The 18930-nt window shown below is 32.0% G+C and overlaps 3 protein-coding genes across 3 annotated transcripts; 1 reads left to right on the forward strand and 2 right to left on the reverse strand.

Moving 5' to 3' along the window:
- Window positions 1-3484: 3484 nt before the first annotated feature.
- Window positions 3485-7404, forward strand: LOC145056914 (beta-amyrin synthase 2-like). Its single transcript, XM_079004644.1, has 17 exons — window positions 3485-3738; window positions 3824-4099; window positions 4264-4461; window positions 4604-4688; window positions 4775-4941; window positions 5023-5211; window positions 5321-5434; window positions 5512-5631; window positions 5705-5827; window positions 5906-6004; window positions 6114-6170; window positions 6253-6299; window positions 6420-6563; window positions 6644-6821; window positions 6912-6992; window positions 7107-7190; window positions 7279-7404. Exons 1-17 carry the CDS (start codon window positions 3538-3540, stop codon window positions 7390-7392), a joined length of 2277 nt encoding a protein of 758 aa, XP_078860770.1. The 5' UTR covers window positions 3485-3537; the 3' UTR covers window positions 7393-7404.
- On the reverse strand, window positions 7396-9023 carry LOC145056915 (phosphatidylinositol-glycan biosynthesis class X-like protein). The gene is made up of 6 exons (XM_079004645.1): window positions 8894-9023; window positions 8757-8813; window positions 8458-8551; window positions 8056-8392; window positions 7820-7971; window positions 7396-7741 (listed from the first exon to the last, which is right to left on the reverse strand). The coding sequence occupies exons 3-6, from the start codon at window positions 8542-8544 to the stop codon at window positions 7439-7441; spliced, it is 879 nt and encodes a 292-aa protein (XP_078860771.1). The 5' UTR covers window positions 8545-8551; window positions 8757-8813; window positions 8894-9023; the 3' UTR covers window positions 7396-7438.
- Window positions 9024-9345: 322 nt separating this feature from the next.
- On the reverse strand, window positions 9346-13875 carry LOC145056913 (beta-amyrin synthase 2-like). The gene is made up of 16 exons (XM_079004642.1): window positions 13603-13875; window positions 13245-13520; window positions 12754-12951; window positions 12528-12612; window positions 12197-12363; window positions 11833-12021; window positions 11527-11640; window positions 11315-11434; window positions 11122-11244; window positions 10935-11033; window positions 10727-10830; window positions 10501-10644; window positions 10226-10403; window positions 10034-10114; window positions 9849-9932; window positions 9346-9761 (listed from the first exon to the last, which is right to left on the reverse strand). Exons 1-16 carry the CDS (start codon window positions 13801-13803, stop codon window positions 9648-9650), a joined length of 2277 nt encoding a protein of 758 aa, XP_078860768.1. The 5' UTR covers window positions 13804-13875; the 3' UTR covers window positions 9346-9647.
- Window positions 13876-18930: the final 5055 nt, after the last annotated feature.

Here is an 18930-nt window from a genome sequence, read left to right on the forward strand (position 1 = left end):
TGGTAATGCCTGAAGTTTTGCATCACATCTCTGGAATGACTAGCGTGAAATGACGCACCAGAATCCAAGACCCAGGATTCTATTGAGTTTTCAACTCAACAAATAAGCATGACACCTTCAAAATCCTCTTCCATATTCATCTCCTTTTGGTATTTATTTGTCATGAACATTGAGCACCGACTTTTGACATGACCACTCTCTTTGCAGTTCCAACAGGTCACGTCGGGACACTTAATGCGTACAGACCTACGGGCTAGGAATTTTAAATCTGAGACCTTCGGCGTATTAAAGGAGAAGGTTTTCCTTAGGGATACCCCCCTCAGAAGGCTCTTCCGCATAGTCCTGTGATCCCCAAACGGACGCATGGGCTCAATGGTTAATGAAAATGTACTAGTGTGCTGTCTTAACATGCATAAATTTTATTAGACTGCTAGCTTTACCAGCGGTAGGATGGTGAAAAGACGGCGCATGAGCGAAGTAGGATCCTCTGTTTTTGTATCCTATCGACAATATTATATGGCTTACAGATTGTTTTATCACCCGACCTACTCATTCATTCATTGAGATGCGGAGTGGAGGCAGATTCTCGACGCTCCACCTCCAGGTATTGTGTATTTTTGGGGAATAATTTCATTTCGTGGTCATCTAAACGACAACCTACCGTCTCTCGTTCGAATGCCGAGGCAGAATATTGGGCAGTGATCCACTAATTTCGTTGCCAAAATTACATGGTTCCATAACCTATTGCTCGAATTGTATGTTCCCCTAAAGAGGGCTACCACCATCTAGTGTGACAATGTCTCTACAGTACAAGATAATCCGGTTCAACATCAACGGAAGAAACACATCGAAATGTACACTCATTTTGTCCGGGGAAAAGATTCAGTTAGGTCAAGTTTGGGTGCTTCACATTCCTTCAGCTTTACAATATGCAGACATCTTCTCAAAGGGATTGACTCGACAACTTAAGAGTTTTGTTCCGGTTTGAGTGTTTGTTTACCTACCGCTCAACGGGGAATATTAAAGGACGACTTAAGTCTCACAATTAGATATAAGTTGTATTGAATATTTGACTTTATTATCTATTCCTACAATAATGGCTCCATTTCCTTGTATTTCTTCCCCTATATAAAGGGGTTTTCATTGTTAATACACATGATCGATTCAACCCACCATAATCTCCTTTATTATAATGCTAAATTTTGATTTTTCTTGTTAGATTATGGTCCAACTGATTGGGTCGTTATCTTTTTGAGATTACAAGGTCAAAAGTAAGTAGATGTTGAAATGATGAATCTTTTTTTACCTTTGGTTTAAAAAAGGGCATGTGAACATGGAGGAATATTAGTATGAGGATATTTAAGTAGGAGTATACTTGACATAACCAACATGTTTTACATTAGCAATAGTGTAATAAATAAATTCAGGACAAAAAAATAATACTAATTAGTTATCATTTTCTTGGAGAATCAACATTGTATTTTTTTTTCTTTTCTGGTTGAGTTATTGATCAATTCCCGTTGGAAAAATGGTGATTTTCCACAACAGGTACTGTAATAAAATGTGGCATTAAATCTAAGTATAGGGTCTAATTCGTAAAAAAAGGCTTTAGTCCAGGGGTCATTACTGTAAATATGGGATGTCAAAAGTGACTTTGACCATCAAATAGAAGTCGACGTGTACATGAGACATTTCATTCCGGTTTTTTTAGCTCTTCGTTCTTTCTCTCGGTATCTTTGTAATTCATCACAAGATGAAAACCATTCTTCATTCTTTGCTGTTTCTTTCTAACTTATTTCACAAACAAGTTCAAACACACATCAATTGCACAACACAACAGGTACCAAAAAAGAAGTTGAATCAAGTAAACTTAAATGAAAGAAAGGAAAATAGAAAATACCAATAAATGATGAAAAAAGGTGCTAAATTTTTTTAATTTTTGTTTACATAATGCAGGAAATAACTGAAGTCTTTATGAAGAACTGCATCTATACATATATACCTAATGTGGGCTCTTGCTAATTATTGCAAGAAGGTGGTGTTGTTGCCAATGATCAAAAGGATATAAAGAAAAATTGATAATAAAGGAAACAAATTATCATTATCTTCATTAGTTATCAATCTTTTTAAGCCATGGCAATGGCCCACATCTACAAGAAAGACGAAGGGTGGTTTTAGAGGATATAAGGTGGTCAAATTATTCAGATGTGAAGGCTTAGAAATTAGAATCAGTCTAGTTGAGTAGAACATACCCTAATTTCTTTTTTGGGTTTTAACACTTTCTCAAGAAAACAAATTATTCAGATTGTCTCCAAGTAAAACATGTCATTTTTCAAACTTACACTTTTAGTCCAAATTTTAAATTTTCTTCCGAATTTGATCTAAACTTTTTTAGAAGAGTGTTCTCTGGAAACTCTATTCAGCAAGTACAAAACACACAGACAGCACCAATGTTTTAAAAACCGGTTTGAACCGGCCGGTCGAACCGGTTGGACCGGGAGAGGGAGCGGTTCAACTATCACCGATTTTATATTGATTTCTGAACCGGATTGAACCGGCCGGTTTAAAAAAAAAAAACAGTTGAACCGATCAAAATAAACCGGTTGAACCGAATAAAAACACATGAAAAAGAACCATTTACATAATAAACTTTAGTGAATTTTTTTCAAATCTATTTAGTTCTCTTTAAATAAAAACATATGGTAAATATTAAAAATTCTTTTGATGTGTTTGTATTCATCAAAAACTATATTTCGTTTCAATATTATACTTTTTTTTGACGTATATGGATTGATGTAAAACACTAAAACTTATGGTTATGTATTATTTTAATATATTTGGATTCATCTACAACTTATTTTTATGTATATTTTTAATGTTTGAACTTGTAAACATCAAATTCATAATTTCTATATGTATGTATGTATAGGAAAATAGAAAAAAACATGAAAAATATAGAAACTGGTTCACTCGGCGGTCGAACCGGTTAAACCGGGAACCGGTCACCATACCGGTTCAACTAAAAAACCGGTTTTTAAAACATTGCACAGCACCACCACCTTATTTCATGATATATATAACTCATTTATTTATATTGGCTAGGACCATTACATAATTTGGACCAAGGAAAAATGTATAATAAACAGAATTATACAAAAAAGACAAGTTATCTTTTTGAGATACACGGTCAGACATAAGTAGATATGTTGAATGATGAATCTTTTCTAAATTTGGTTAAAAAAAGGTCATGTGAAACAGGAAGGAATATGAGTATGAGGGTATTTAAGTAGGAGTATATACTTAAAATAACTAACATGTTTTACATCAGCAAAATGTCTATGTTGTTGTACAATAAATTAATGATTCCCTATACCTAATATACTATCTATTGATATAAAATCGTGTGCCACCTTAAGAAGAAAACCCATAAGTTATTATCATAGACTTATGCTCTTAAATTCACATTTCTCAATATAAAAACACAACATCCTACCACACTTTTCACCACATTTTCTTCTTTTTCATTCACTTAAAAAAATGTGGAGACTAAAGACAGCAGAAGGAGGCAATGATTTGTGTCTCTATTCCACAAACAACTTTATCGGGAGACAAATATGGGAGTTTGACCCGAACCATGGAACCCCACAAGACCGAGCCACAGTCGAACAGGCTCAAACCAATTTCTGGAACCATCGACACCGGGTCAAGCCCAGCAGTGATGTCCTTTGGCGCATGCAGGTTGAAAGAAAATTTTAAAATCATTGATACTTGTTTTGGTATTGTTTATAAAAATGTGGATAATCTTAATATAATATATGTGTAGTTTTTGAAAGAGAAAGAATTCAAACAAACGACGCCTCAGGTGAAAATAGAGGATTCTGAAGAGATATCATGTGAAAAAGCTACAACCACACTGAGAAGGTGTGTCAGCTTTTTCGCAGCTTTGCAGGCCAGTGATGGTCACTGGCCTGCTGAAAATGCAGGCCCACTGTATTTCATACAACCGCTGGTTATCTGTATGTATATTACCAATCATCTTGACGTTGTTTTCCCAGAAGAATACCGTAAAGAAATTCTACGGTATTTATATTGTCATCAGGTACAACTATTTTAAATCGGAACGTACGCAATAAATAACAATGAACTTTCATTAGCATGTTATATTTCCAACTTTTTTTCTTATTAAGAGATCTACTTAAGAAGAAATGAAACTATGATGATATAACAAACAAATCAACAGAAGTACATTGCTATTGCTTATAGAATGAAGATGGTGGATGGGGGTTTCACATAGAGGGACATAGCACGATGTTTGGGACTGCTTTAAGTTACATTTGCATGCGGCTTTTGGGTGAAGATCCGGATGGTGGTCTGAATGGTGCATGCACCAAAGCCCGCAAATGGATCTTGGATCATGACAGTGTCACCACCATCCCATCATGGGGCAAAACATGGCTTTCTGTAAGATATTTAAGTTTTTCTTTTTTCATTTTGTATATATATTTATATATTCTTTAGTTTCTCTATATATATATATATATATATATATATATATATATATATATATATATGTAACAAACTTATAAAATATTATTTGTTTTAGATACTTGGTGTGTGTGAGTGGGCAGGAACCAACCCTATGCCTCCAGAGTTCTGGATCCTCCCTTCTTTTCTTCCTATGTATCCAGGTTAGTGAATAGTGAATACTTTATGTTTCTTTTTGACTTATTGGGCTTAATGGGCTTAATCGGCTCGGCTTAATGGACAAATGTAGCTAAACTATGGTGCTATTGTCGGCTTGTATACATGCCAATGTCGTATCTCTATGGAAAAAGATTTGTGGGTCCCATTACTCCTTTGATTCTACAACTTAGAGATGAACTTTACTCACAACCCTACAATGAAATCAATTGGAAGAGTATAAGGCATTTATGTGCAAAGGTGAAATTTTTTAATATTTGTAAAAAGTGTAGTTTGCATAATAATACTTGCTTACCCTTTTGCAGAAACTTATTATTTCAGGAAGATTTATACTATCCTCATCCGTTGCTACAAGATTTGATGTGGGATAGTTTATATATTTGCACTGAGCCTTTATTAAATCGTTGGCCATTTAATAAATTAAGAAAGAAAGCATTGGAGACAACAATGAAGCATATCCATTATGAAGATGAGAATAGTCGATATATCACCATTGGTTCAGTTGTAAAGGTTAGATAATCTCATAATCTAAATATCTAAGAGCTTGATTATATCATTTCTTCCTATATTATATTTGAAAAATCTAGTAAATTATATCAAAGTACAATTCTTTGTGTAGTCGTTGTGTATGCTTGCATGTTGGGTTGAAGATCCAAATGGTGTTTGTTTCAAAAAGCATCTTGCAAGAATCCCTGATTATATTTGGGTTGCTGAAGATGGAATGAAAATGCAGGTTATATAAAAATCTAAACATAAAAAATATAATAAATTTTATAATTCTTGAAGTTGATTGTTATAAATTTGAAACAGAGTTTTGGAAGTCAAGGGTGGGATGCTAGTTTATCCATCCAAGCTTTACTAGCTACTGATCTTACAGAAGAAATTGGGGCTACTTTGATGAAAGGACATGAATTTATCAAAGCTTCACAGGTTGTTAGAACTCTTAAAAAAACATTTCTTAATTTTTTTTACTGGATTGTTTAATCATTAATTATTGTTTCAGGTTAAAGATAATCCTTCTGGAGAATTTAAGAGCATGCATAGACATATTTCAAAAGGGTCATGGACTTTTTCAGATCAAGATCATGGATGGCAAGGTTCAGACACTACTGCTGAAGCATTGAAGGTATGATGTGAGATGCCCACAATCGTCATTTTCCAAATCGCGTTTGTTCTTATTGTCAAATTACTGTTTTGCCCCCAGTGTTGTCTCCTACTCTCAACAATGCCACCAGAAATTGTTGGTGAAAAAATGAAACCTGAGAAATTGCAAGATGCTGTCAACATAATACTTTCTCTACAGGTCTATTTCATTCCTAAAATTAAAATAGACTCAAATATTTGGATTCTTCAATAGACATTCCAATTTAATTTCTAAACATTTTAACTTGATTGTGATCATAATATTATAGAGCAAAAATGGTGGGGTAGCATCATGGGAACCATCAGGATCTTCAGAATGGTTGGAGGTATTTTAGGAAATTAAAAATTATATATTTTTTTTGTTAAGTTACAAAAGATTTGATTTTTATATTTTATACTCCATCATAGATTTTCAATCCTACAGAGTTCTTTGCCGACATTGTCATTGAACACGAGTAAGATTCCTACATACGTTACCATTTCAATATCTTATTTTAAACTACTATGTCTTTGTATTAACAAAGACGTAAATGACCATTTTACCCTTCAAGAGACTTACAAAATGACTTTACTAGGTATGTTGAGTGCACATCATCAGCAATGCAAGCACTAGTTTTGTTTCAAAAGTTATACCCTCAACATAGAAGGAAAGAAATAGAAGGTTTCCTTACATGTGCAAGTGGATACTTGGAGAAAATACAAATGCAAGATGGATCATGGTTTGTTTTTTTCTTTATCCTTAAAATCAACTTTTTTTTTTTTGTAGTTTTTAACAAATGAGAGAATTTGTGTATATTAGGTATGGAAACTGGGGTGTGTGTTTTACATATGGTACTTGGTTTGCTATTGGAGGATTGACAGCTGTCAATAAAACATTTGAAAATTGTCACGCAATTCGAAAAGGTGTCAAATTTTTACTTGAAACACAGCTGGAAGATGGTGGTTGGGGTGAAAGCTACAAATCATGTCCAGAAAAGGTAATAATTCAATGAGAATATGAGATAAAAACTTGTTTTAGAAAAAAAATAATAATAAAATGAATAATCTTTTTGTTGCTTTATAAACAGAAATACATACCCCTTGAAGGAGGCAGATCTAACTTGGTGCATACTGCATGGGCTATGATGGGATTGATTCATTCTCAACAGGTCACTTCTTTATTTAAATTCTAAATTCTAAATTCTAAATTCTAAATTCAATTATAATTTTCATTTTTCTTTTGTAGTTTGTAATATATTAATTAATTTCTTCAAAACATATAGATGGAAAGAGATTCGACACCCTTACACAAAGCAGCTAAGTTATTGATCAATTCCCAGTTAGAAAACGGTGATTTTCCACAACAGGTAACAAAAAAAAAGTTGAATCAAGTAAAATTAAACGAAAAAAATGAAAAAAGATGTTACATTTATCGTTTTTGTTTACATAATACAGGAAATAACTGGAGTCTTTATGAAGAACTGCATGTTGCACTATGCATTGTACAGGAATATATACCCAATGTGGGCCCTAGCTGATTATCTCAAGAAGGTGTTGCTAAAGATATAAAGAAATAAAAATGAAAAAGTTTTGATGTAATGAAACTTGTAACATATTAAGATTGTTTAAAATTAATGTAGCTTTCAGTGTTTGGATAATAAACACATGCAATGAAAATTGAGAAAGCAGATACAAAAGCTGAAATAAAAGTAATCATAGAGACAATTTTTGTATGTTCCATAATTCCAGAAGGTACTTCCCATAAAATAGAAGCAACATTTGATGACGTAAGACTGACATCATTGTCATTGGTTGAAATTAAACAGCTTTTGTTATGTGGGTCCCCTTCAATAGTGCATTGTAGAAACAAATCAGGAGACCCAAATTCGATTCTTGTATAACCATATTCTCCCAAAGGCTGAAAAAATAAATAAATGTAATTCAATCAATTGATGTAAAAAAACACAAATGTGTTTAGAATTTTAGATTCACATACTGCATAACGCGCATGTAATGGAAGCTGAATCTTGAGTTCCCAATTGTTGTTTTTAGGGTTCAAATCCATGTGAATTTCAATAATTGACCGATTTGCCCTTATGGTAGGTGATTCTAAATCAGTGTCCCCGAATGCAGAAGCATCAGTAAACACTGCAAAAAAGAAAAGGAAAAGAAGATGGTGTCCTTTATCTTTTTGAGTACAAGAATTAGTTGAAGGGTATGAGTGTAATTTACCACCACGTTGAGTAAGATGTTGAAGCTCGAATGGGTCAGCGAATACTCCAGAGGGGAGTCTTTCAATAACTATGGCTTTACAGGAGAGTGATGGGAGATTAGATGAAATTTCTTGATGGATTTTGATTTTAATGGAAGAAGTTAGACGCCTGTGAGAACCTTCACCAATTAAATTTCGCCCTAAAAGTGATAGTTTTGGGATGAAATTGTGTTTAGTTTGCAGCATTTCACAGGAGTCATGAGGGAGGTTATTGGTTATGAAATCTTGGAAAACTTGATCGATTATGGTGTTGTGTTTATGAAAGTATGCTTCTGTGATGTATCTATGGCTTCCCAACTGATAAAGAGGAACAATTAAAGACGAATTATATATGAAAATGGAAGGAAATAGAATTCTCTCACCTCAGAAGAATATGAAGAGGAATGTGTGGAATCGATAATACCAACAAGCAGAGACAATACGATTCCCAATTTCAGATGAAATTCCATGAAACAACTGGAAACAAAGATACGATTAGATGAAGAGATAAATCTACTTTGAAGAAAAATCGCATCCAATTTATTGAATTCAATAATGAGTAGTGAAAAGGCAATTCATCGAACACCCTGAATGCGTTATTCAAAAACCATCAAATCAATCGATTTTTCTTTTCAAAATAACAACGAGAAATTGATTCGGAACGGAGAGTGATCAGATTTACCTGCAAGTGCAAACTAGTTTCTTTGATTTCGGGTACGAGTATGAATCTTCTTCAAACCTGAAATAAGAAACATGTTTTTATTCATTTTACTCCTTACAATCAATGGAAAACAAAAGTCAAGAACAAAATCAACCGACCTTCCGTTTGTATATTGGCGTGTGAGGAAGATCAAGATGTAGAAACTAGAAAGGAGATGGACTGATGAGTGATGGAGTTCTTATTTTACGATGATAGCAAAAGCAGAGTAGCAGACCCTTTAGATTTATTTAATGTCAAGATGGAGCCCCTCTGGTTCTAGGAAATGACGCATTTGCTATCATTTTGGTAATTTATGACATTTCTATCTTATAAAGTTAAATATAAAGAAATGTATGTTAGAAATAAGTGAAATAATAGTTTGGGATCCCTAATAGTTTTATACTATATTTTAAAGGTTGATATTAAACATTATCATTATTCTGAAGAGAAAAAGTCAAATATTTCTGATCCAATCAACCATTTTTTTAAATAATAGAAAATTAGCTTATTCATTTAATCTTTATGAGAGTAATTTCTTTGGAAACTTTATTAATCAAGTACAAAACACACATTATTTCATGATAACTCATATACTATTTATATAGGCTAGGACCATTACATAATTTGAAGTGAGGAACACAACATAATAAACAGAATTATACAAAAAAAAAAGACAAGGGCTCTTTAGTCTTTACATTTCTCTCTTGACCACCTTATATTCCCTCTTTAGCATCCTTCCTCTTTCTTGAACAAATGAGCCTTCGCTTATATACCGATAAATAATGAAGAGAATTAATTAATGATAATTTGTTTTCTTTATTAATGTAACTTATTCTTTATATATATACACATTGAAATGACTGATTTGCCCACTTAGATGCCTTTGAGAACGAGCTTGCGATAGTCAGCAAGAGCCCACATCGGGTATATATTCCTGTATAGAGCATAGTGCAGCATGCAGTTCTTCATGAACACTCCAGCTATTTCCTGAAAAAAAGTAACGTAACACTTGTTTTCATCATTTATTGCTATTTTCCATTTTTTTAAATTTAATTTAACTTCATTTTTTGTTACCTGTTGTGGAAAATCACCATTTTCCAACTGGGAATTGATCAATAACTTGGCTGCTTTGTGTAAAGGTGTCACATCTCTCTCCATCTATATAGTTTGAACAAATCCATTCAAATATTACAAACAACATACATAAGAAAACAGACATTATAATTATATATAGAATTAAAAACACAAAAAAAACTAACCTGTCTAGAATGAATCAATCCCATCATAGCCCATGCAGTATGTACCAAATTTGATCGACCTCCTTCAAGGGGTACGTATTTCTATTTATACATCAACAAATTAACGATTATTTAATTTATCGTATTATATAATCATTATTATTATATATTCTTGAAACAACTTTATGTTATGTGATTATATAATAGTGTTACCTTTTCAGGACATGATTTATAGCTTTCTCCCCAACCACCATCTTCCAACTGTGTTTCAAGTAAAAATTTGACACCTTTTCGAATTGCATGACAATTTTCAAATGTTTTATTGACAGCTGTCAATCCTCCAAGAGCAAACCAAGTACCATATGTAAAACACACACCCCAGTTTCCATACCTAATTAAAACCCATAAGTTTCTCATATTTAAAACCAAAAAAAAATAAAAAAAAAAGTCTTATTTTAATGCAAAAAGCAAAAAAAACAAAAACAAACCATGATCCATCTTGCATTTGTATTTTCTCCAAGTATCCACTTGCATGTGTAAGGAAAGTCTCTATCTCTTTCCTTCTATGTCCAGGGTATAACTTCTTAAACAAAACGAGTGCTTGGATTGCTGATGATGTGCACTCAACATACCTAGTCAAGACATTTTAGTAAGTCTCTTGAAGGGTAAAATTGTCATTTACTTTCATTCAGTTTAGAAAAGAAACAATCTTACTCATGCTCAATGACAATGTCAGCAAAGAACTCTGTAGGATTGAGAATCTCCAGCCATTCTGATGATCCTGCTGGTTCCCATGCAGCTAGCCCACCGTTTTTGCTCTATATCATCATCAACATCAAATTAATTTATTATTAAATGTTTTTCTTTTAAATTTTAAGTGTTTCCATGAAATGGAAATGAGGGAAAATATATATACACTAACCTGTAAGGAAAGTATTACATTGACAGCATCATTCAGTTGTTCAGGTTTCATTTTTTCACCAACAATTTCTGGTGGCATTGTTGAGAATAGTAGACAACACTGAGGACAAGATAGTAATTCGACTATAATTAGGACAACCCTTTTGAAAATTTTCAATTTTGGACATCTAGAAAGATTTGTATTATACCTTTAATCCTTCAGCAGTACAATCTGAAACTTGCCATCCATGATCTTGATCTGAAAAAGTCCATGATCCTTTAGAGATATGTCTATGCATGCTTTTAAAGTCTCCAGAAGGATTATCTTTAACCTAAAACAAGAATTAAGGAATAAGTAATCAAGTAAAAAAGTTACAAAAATGTGTTATGAGTTTTAGAGACCTGTGAAGCTTTAATGAATTCATGTCCTTTCATTAAAGTCGAACCGATTTCTTCTGTAAGATCAGCAGCCAGTAGAGCTTGAATGGCAAAACCAGCATCCCATTCTTGGCTACCAAAGCTCTATTTCAAATAAATTATAACAATCAACTTTTAGAATTATAAAATTTATGTTTTTTTTTTTTTTTTAATGTTGGATTTTAATTTTATATAACCTGCATTTTCATTCCATCTTCAGCAACCCAGAGATAATCCGGGATTCTTGCAAGATGCTTTTTGAAACAAACACCATTTGGATCTTCAACCCAACATGCTAGCATACACAACGCCTATACACAAAGGTGAAATATTTAGCAATTCTCTTTCTCAATCTTTCTTTATATTTAGGTGGATCATAGTATCCTACTTTCATTCTTAGTATTACAATTTTTTTCCTTATAAAGAAAGCATTGTTGTTTGATTATTCTTATTGTGTATGTATGTGGTGGTTTATGGTTGATTAAGTTATTAGATTAACTGACCTTTTCCACTGAACCAATTGTGATATATCGGCTATTTTCATCTTCATAATGGATATGATTCATTGTTGTATCAAGTGCTTTCTGTCTCAGTTTATTTAATGGCCAACGATTTAGTAAAGGCTCTGTTAAAATGTTGAGACTATCCCACATTAAATCTTGTAGTAATGGATGAGGATAGTATAAATCTTCCTGAAATCATAAGTTAGATTAATACTTTAGGCTTATAATTAGAAAATCAAGCAAGCATTTTGGAAACAAAATGTATAATAGAAAGAAATGAAAGTAGGGGTGATCATGATATAATACACAAATAAATAAAAGTACATTTGCTATTTCTTACATATAGTTGTTGTAAATTTTTTACCTTTGCACACAAATGTCTTATACTCTTCCAGTTGATTTCATTGTAGGGTTGTGAGTAAAGTTCATCTCTAAGTTGTAGAATCAAAGGAGTAATGGGACCCACAAATCTTTTTCCATAGAGATACGACATCGGCATGTATACCAGCCGACAATAGCACCACATCTTTGCTGCATTTAAATAAAAAGTTAAAAATAAATTTGTTAATTAGTTTTATCTAAATAAGAAAATACACAAGAAACAAAATTGCGAATCTGCCTTATATCTGAATGAATCAGGTCATATATGATGTATCCATTAAGCCTATTAAGTCAAAAAGGAGTCAAACAATAACCTGGATACATAGGAAGAAAAGAAGGAAGGAGCCAGAATTCTGGAGGCATGGGGTTGGTTCCTTCCCACTCGCACACACCAAGTATCTAAAACAAATAGTAATATTTTATAAGTTTGTTTCAAATATATGGAAAGTAAAGAATATATTATATATATATTATATACACACACAAAAGAAAAATGAAAAATGAAAAAACAAAAAAGGAAAAGTTGCATTGATGTCTTACAGAAAGCCATGTTTTACCCCACGATGGGATAGTGGTGACACTGCCATGATCCAAGATCCATTTGCGGGCTTTGGTGCATGCCCCATTTAGACCACCATCCAGACCTTCACCCAAAAGCCTCATGCAAATGTAACTTAAAGTAGTCCCAAACATCGTGCTATGTCCCTCTATGTGAAATCCCCACCCACCATCTTCATTCTATCAATTCCAGATATACTTTTTAGAATTGAAAAGAGGTAAACGAAAGAAATGTCAACATATTGTAGTTTTATATATTTGCCTAATTGTAACAATATCATGATCATCATCCAAATGGAAAACAGTTTCCACTGCTATGACTAGGGTGATTTTTTAAATGTTTTAAGAAGAAAATTATGAAAAGAAACTGCTTTGACGCAAAAAGAAATGAAGCTAGGATTCTATAGTACACAAATAAATGAATCGTAAGTTGCTAATTCTTGTATTTGGTCAAATTTTTTAAAAATACATACCTGATGACAATATAAATACCGTAGAATTTCTTTTCGATATTCTTCCGGGAAAACAACGTTAAGATGACCGGTAATATACAAACAAATAACCAGTGGTTGCATGAAATACAGTGGGCCTGCATTTTCAGCAGGCCAGTGACCATCACTCGCCTGCAAAGCTGCGAAAAAGCTGACACACCTTCTCAGTGTGGTTGTAGCTTTTTCATATGATATCTCTTCGGAATCTTCTATTTTCACCTGGGCTATTGTCTGTTTGAATTCCTTCTCTTTCAAAAACTACACATTATATAAGTAAATATTATCCGCATGTTTTATAAACAACTAAACAAATATCAATGAGTTTAAATTTTTGTTCAACCTGCATGCGCCAAAGGACATCACTACTCGGCTTGACCCGGTGTCGATGGTTCCAGAAATCGGTTCGAGCCTGTTCGACAGCGGCTCGGTCTTCTGGGGCTCCATGGTTCAGGTCAAACTCCCATGTTTGTCTCCCAATAAAGTTGTTTGTGGAAAAGAGATACGGATCGTTGCCTCCTTCTGCTGTTTTTAATCTCCACATCTCTTTTGGTTATGAAAGTATCAAGTGAATGAAAAAGAAGATAATATGGTGAAAAAGTGTGATGGGTGTAGATGTTTTTATATGATGAGGATTGAAGGTTTATGATGCTAAATTTTGATTTTTGTTGTGAGATTATGGTCCACATGTTGAGTCGTTGTCCTTTTGAGATCACGAGGTCTAATTAAGTAGATGTTGAAATGATGAATCTTTTTTTAACTTTGGTTAAAATAGGGCATGTGAACAAAGAGGAATATGAGTGAGGATATTTAAGTAGGAGATACTTAAATTAACTAACATGTTTTACATCAGCAAAATGTCTATTTTGTTCAATTTGGTTCAGGTTAATGGTATATATATGATTTTAGGTATCTCCTATTTGAACCAAATTGAAAAAAAAAGTAAGATGTGAAATTCTCAAAAAGCAAAATTGTAAAAGAAGATGTAAAAGAAGTTGTCCGATTAACAAAAAATTAAGCAAATTAAAAAAAAAAAGTTGTGTAAAATTTGTAAATAATGTTTAGATTAATTCGTAAAAAATAACATTTGGTAAAAATATATAACAAGAATTGTAAAAGTTATTTTAAAAGAATTTGTAAAAAAATTAAAATAAAAACCTAAATTAAAAAATTTTATGCTGTAAAAAAAAGTTGAAATTTTATAAAATAATTCATATCAAATATGTAAAAAGATATAATATTTAGAGTTTTTCAATTGTGGTTTAGGCTTAAGAAAAATCGATTATAAGTAAATCCAAGATCGAGGATCATAACATAAACAATATTATTTAACCATAATAAAGTTTGGCAAAAATTGTTTGTCTTTTTTATGAATTTATTGCCAAGCTTGGACCTTTTGTCCTACAATTTTTGAATACGATAGTTGAATGCGACACTTTAACGAATTCAAGTTCTTAATGACCAAAATTCCATAGTTCAAAGACCAAAACCGTAAAATTTTTCAAAAAATCTACCTATCAAAATTTCAATTTGGGTTGCTTTATTTGGCTTTAGACGCAAATATAATTAAATGACTTTAGACGAAGCTAATCATCTTTGACATGTGTATACCACTTATGAAACAATATCGCGTTTAAGATCTTATCAAGATGTGAAGTTTGGATGTGTATTAAATATAGGGTGACATTCAATAACATGATACGATAAAAATAAACAACATAAAATAAAATTGATAAAAGTAAACTTAAATTTATGTTCATGTCTAGTTCATGTCAAATTTAAAACACTAGTCGTGTTCGTCTTCAAAATTCAGTATGATATTTGAAAGATCTAGTATGTTCAAGATTCATATTAAAGTGATATTGTTAATTAACATATGATACTAATGAGTCAAACTAACAACAATTTGATATAATTGATTATTTATTAGAAATTGATTTTAATAAATATTCAATAAACTCTTATAATTAAATTGGAAATTATTATTTCTATGAAATAATAATTTTCATTAGCAAATAACATTACATAATTCATATGGTATGAATTAATAACTCATACACAACATTTTGGACTAGATAATTTTTTTTTCTTTTACCAAAAGATTAAAATTTATATTTTATAAACTTGGTTTATAAAATATCAAGTTTTTTCATCTTTTGACTTCTTAATTTCGAAATTGAGGAAGAAGAAAGAGAGGCATGGTTTGTAGCTTATTTTAATCTAAGGAACAAGTATGAGATTAAAGTATTACAAAAAGAAGACATGCCTTTTGATTATTTAAATAAAAACATGGCTTTCATGATTGTTTAATAAAAAGAAATGAAAGCATGACTAGTCTTACAATCATGGGAAACATGTTTTTCTAAAGTGCTAAATGGTTAAGGATTTATGGACTTTTTCTTCATGCTATAAATACTAGCTTCATGAGACTTTCATTCTTGCTCTTTTTTAGACACAAAACCGTGAGTTGGAGAGAGTATGCATACTCTCTCAATTTTGTTCATCATCTTGAAGATATTACTTGCTTTTATACTCTCTTGAAGTTCATAATTTGGTTATGAACTTCAAGCTTAAGAGTTAAGAGTTTTCTTACAAGACTCGCATCTTAAATCAAGTTGACACCTTGTTGATGTCTCAAAGGTTCCACATTCTCCATCAACTTCCAAGCCTCCCCTTGAGGATTCAAAGTCTACAAAGGTTGTTAAACACTTCTTCTTCTTTGGTGCTTGTTTTCTTTCCAAACTTTGTAAGAAGATCCTTGATGGGTATAAACTTGGTTCAAATACACTCAAAATTAATACCAGTTATTAAAATTGAATCACGTTAAAATTATATAAAAACTAGTTTTTTATATATAACATTTTAAATGTGATTTTCTTTTTAAAATTGGTACCATGGTTTATTATATGCATCTAATAACCATGATATCATATGTTTTTAAAACTAGAATTATAAACATATAAAAGACCCTTTTTACAAACCTCAAATCTATGCAATCTATTTTGAAGAGCACGCGTACATCTCTTGTATGCACTAGTGGGGATAAAGGATACCTAACTGCTTAGTGTTATCTTTTGATGACCGGGGTGTATTTACGATTTCCATAACCAAGTTATAGGCCGATTACACAAGTTTTTCAAATGGGATGATTTGATAGGAAATCTTTTGTGATAAAGGATACCTAAGCAAGAGTTCCGAGGTATAGATGAGATCAAACATGTCTAATTAAATTTGCTATTAGCGATCCCATAAATCTATCAGGTTGAATTCAAGTGGATGGGATAAAGGATACCTAACCATTTATTTGTTTTGCAACTTGGATCCTAGACTTTGATAATTAACGTTTTTGGAAACTAAAAGGGTATTAATTATTAAAGAGTTTAAATATTGAAAATACTAAATGAATTTTGTAGTTAAATAATCCATTCTCATTATCATGAATTGTCATTTTCTTTAATGACTTAATGAAACAATAACATTCAATAAATACAACTTCAATGAATGGGTTTATGTCTTAAGAGACAATCTCGTGAGAGATTTGAAATTTTATACACTTAACAAGTCCTAAACTATTTGCTTTGGGCAATACGCCTGAACATGATACCTAGTAAAGGCATCACTGTGATGCTAAAAAGATGTTGCTAACATCAAGCTAGGAATAATTCAAGCCCAAAAGAGTCACCTTGTGTGATCTAGGAGACCCATGTTTTATGGACTGAACACTTTTAAGCCCAAGAAATCCAATAAGGCCCATATAGATGGATCTTGTTTCTTTTGTGGAGAAACTGGACACCGGAAGAGGATCTACTTCTCTTCTCCGGAAAGTAAGTCTTGAAGAGACTAGTACTTCATGTACCTACTAGATAAAACTTATACTTTTCATATAGCACTTAGGTACTTGCTACTTAAATGTTAATCTAATATTTGTAAATGGATTACATATATTTACAGAAGAGTAACCAGCTAAGCACAATCAAGTTGGGACTACACTCTTGGAGTTTAGTTTATTAATTATGATAGGAACATAATGCACTTGTATTATGAAACAATGTTTGTTTTGGAACAATGTATGTTTTAATTTAGATTGTCTAAATATATGTTTCAGTTAATTTATGAATGAGTGACTATTTACTTAAATCGTTTTTCGTAACGATCACCATCATATTCGAAAATGATTAATTTTTTTTATGAGACTAGATCTCTTAATACGAATTAAAAAGTAAATATCAATATTTTATAAATAAAAAGTTCTATATGAAAAGACTTTTGACTTAAACTTGTTTTAAATCAAACTCATCTTTGACATTGTTATCTTTATTATATAAAGGACATTCACATATTCCAACTTCATGAAAGGGGTCATTGAAGGCAAATAATGTAGTTTATTTGACCTATGTAAATCCTGTATATATATATATATATATATATATATATATATATATATATATATATATATATATAAGATTCCTAATGATATTTTCACTAAGTAGTAGAGAAAAATAAATATTAAGGAAGTACACACAATGGTGTATGACTTCCTTTCTAATGAATATCTAAGATTTATCATAAGATACCAAATCAACTTTATTAACAACTATAGTAGTTATAAATTATGTTTTACATGTTAAAAGATATTTGTGAAATCTTTGTTGAAGGTTTCAAATATAAAGTTGAGATACAAACCGGTAAGAACTATCTAAGGCCTTAATAATAATATAGGATGAATAAAATCTTACTTGGAATAATTTACTTTCTAATCGGTAGAAATGTACTCCTTTTATTTCCTTGGGATAACCCCCAGAACACTATCAATTGTACCTTAATTACAAACACCAACTAACTAGTAGATATAACATTTTCTTCATAAGATTTTGTATGGAAAGGCTCCATCCCTATCTTATTAAATGTTTTATGGATTTAAAGTCTATGTTGGACTAAAGCTTTTAAACCCAAAATCTAGTAAATACATATTTGTATATAATACTCTAAATGTGGCTTATATTATTATAAGCAAACCCACCAAGAATAAGTTTTTCTTATTCCTATGATAGCTGAGTTAGCAGAAAGCAAGCTTCTAATGACAAAGCAAGTGGGAGGTACATGGAACTTGAAGCAACTGTAGAACCATAACTTGATGTAGTAATAGTTGTGTAATGCCCGATTCCTGTATGCATTTTAAATAAGAATTATTCATTTTTGAAAAGGGACTCGACAAGTTGGAGGCCCTAAACTCGTCGAGTAGGAATGTAATTTGGACGCGGGACTTGAAGCTTACTCGACGAGTTGAGAGCCTCAACTCGACGATTAGGGCTGCCAGAATGAAACCCTAATTTTTAGGGTTTAGCACCCTATTTAAACACCTTAACCTCCAATGGATGGCCTTATTTTCAGCCTCCATCGTCCCAAACCCTAGCCAAGAAACCCTGGTCCACTTTTGGAGAGTTTTGAGCCATTTTGTGCATTCTTTGTGATTTTGAAGCTTGAGAAGGAAGGAGAAGCTTGGGCATTCAAGAGGAAGCTAGTAGATCTGGAGTTTGAGATGCATTTCTGACTCAATTGCGGTATAAAGTTGATACCTTGGCTTTCTATTACTTAAATCTTCATTTAGGGTAGTATGTTGTCACATTTGGGCCATATTGAAGTCATTTTCGTGATTTGAGTGTATCATGAA

The sequence above is a fragment of the Lactuca serriola genome, chromosome 6, assembly GCF_051521515.1.
Source record: "Lactuca serriola cultivar US96UC23 chromosome 6, Lser_US96UC23_V15, whole genome shotgun sequence".
Taxonomy (NCBI): domain Eukaryota; kingdom Viridiplantae; phylum Streptophyta; class Magnoliopsida; order Asterales; family Asteraceae; genus Lactuca; species Lactuca serriola.

Bases quoted from the DNA above. Each gene is read 5' to 3' on its own strand.
- LOC145056915 (XM_079004645.1), bottom strand. From the start codon at position 8,544: ATGGAATTTCATCTGAAATTGGGAATCGTATTGTCTCTGCTTGTTGGT. The intron at 8,393-8,457 runs GTGAGAGAATTC...CCTCTTTATCAG, and splicing joins CCTCTTCATATTCTTCTGAG to TTGGGAAGCCATAGATACAT. The intron at 7,972-8,055 runs GTAAATTACACT...TCTTTTTTGCAG, and splicing joins ACATCTTACTCAACGTGGTG to TGTTTACTGATGCTTCTGCA.
- LOC145056914 (XM_079004644.1), top strand. From the start codon at position 3,538: ATGTGGAGACTAAAGACAGCAGAAGGAGGCAATGATTTGTGTCTCTAT. The intron at 3,739-3,823 runs GTTGAAAGAAAA...ATATATGTGTAG, and splicing joins ATGTCCTTTGGCGCATGCAG to TTTTTGAAAGAGAAAGAATT. The intron at 6,564-6,643 runs GTTTGTTTTTTT...TGTGTATATTAG, and splicing joins CAAATGCAAGATGGATCATG to GTATGGAAACTGGGGTGTGT.
- LOC145056913 (XM_079004642.1), bottom strand. From the start codon at position 13,803: ATGTGGAGATTAAAAACAGCAGAAGGAGGCAACGATCCGTATCTCTTT. The intron at 12,952-13,244 runs GTATGTATTTTT...TGGAATTGATAG, and splicing joins GGTATTTATATTGTCATCAG to AATGAAGATGGTGGGTGGGG. The intron at 10,831-10,934 runs GTTAGTGTATAT...ATGATGATATAG, and splicing joins ATGTAATACTTTCCTTACAG to AGCAAAAACGGTGGGCTAGC.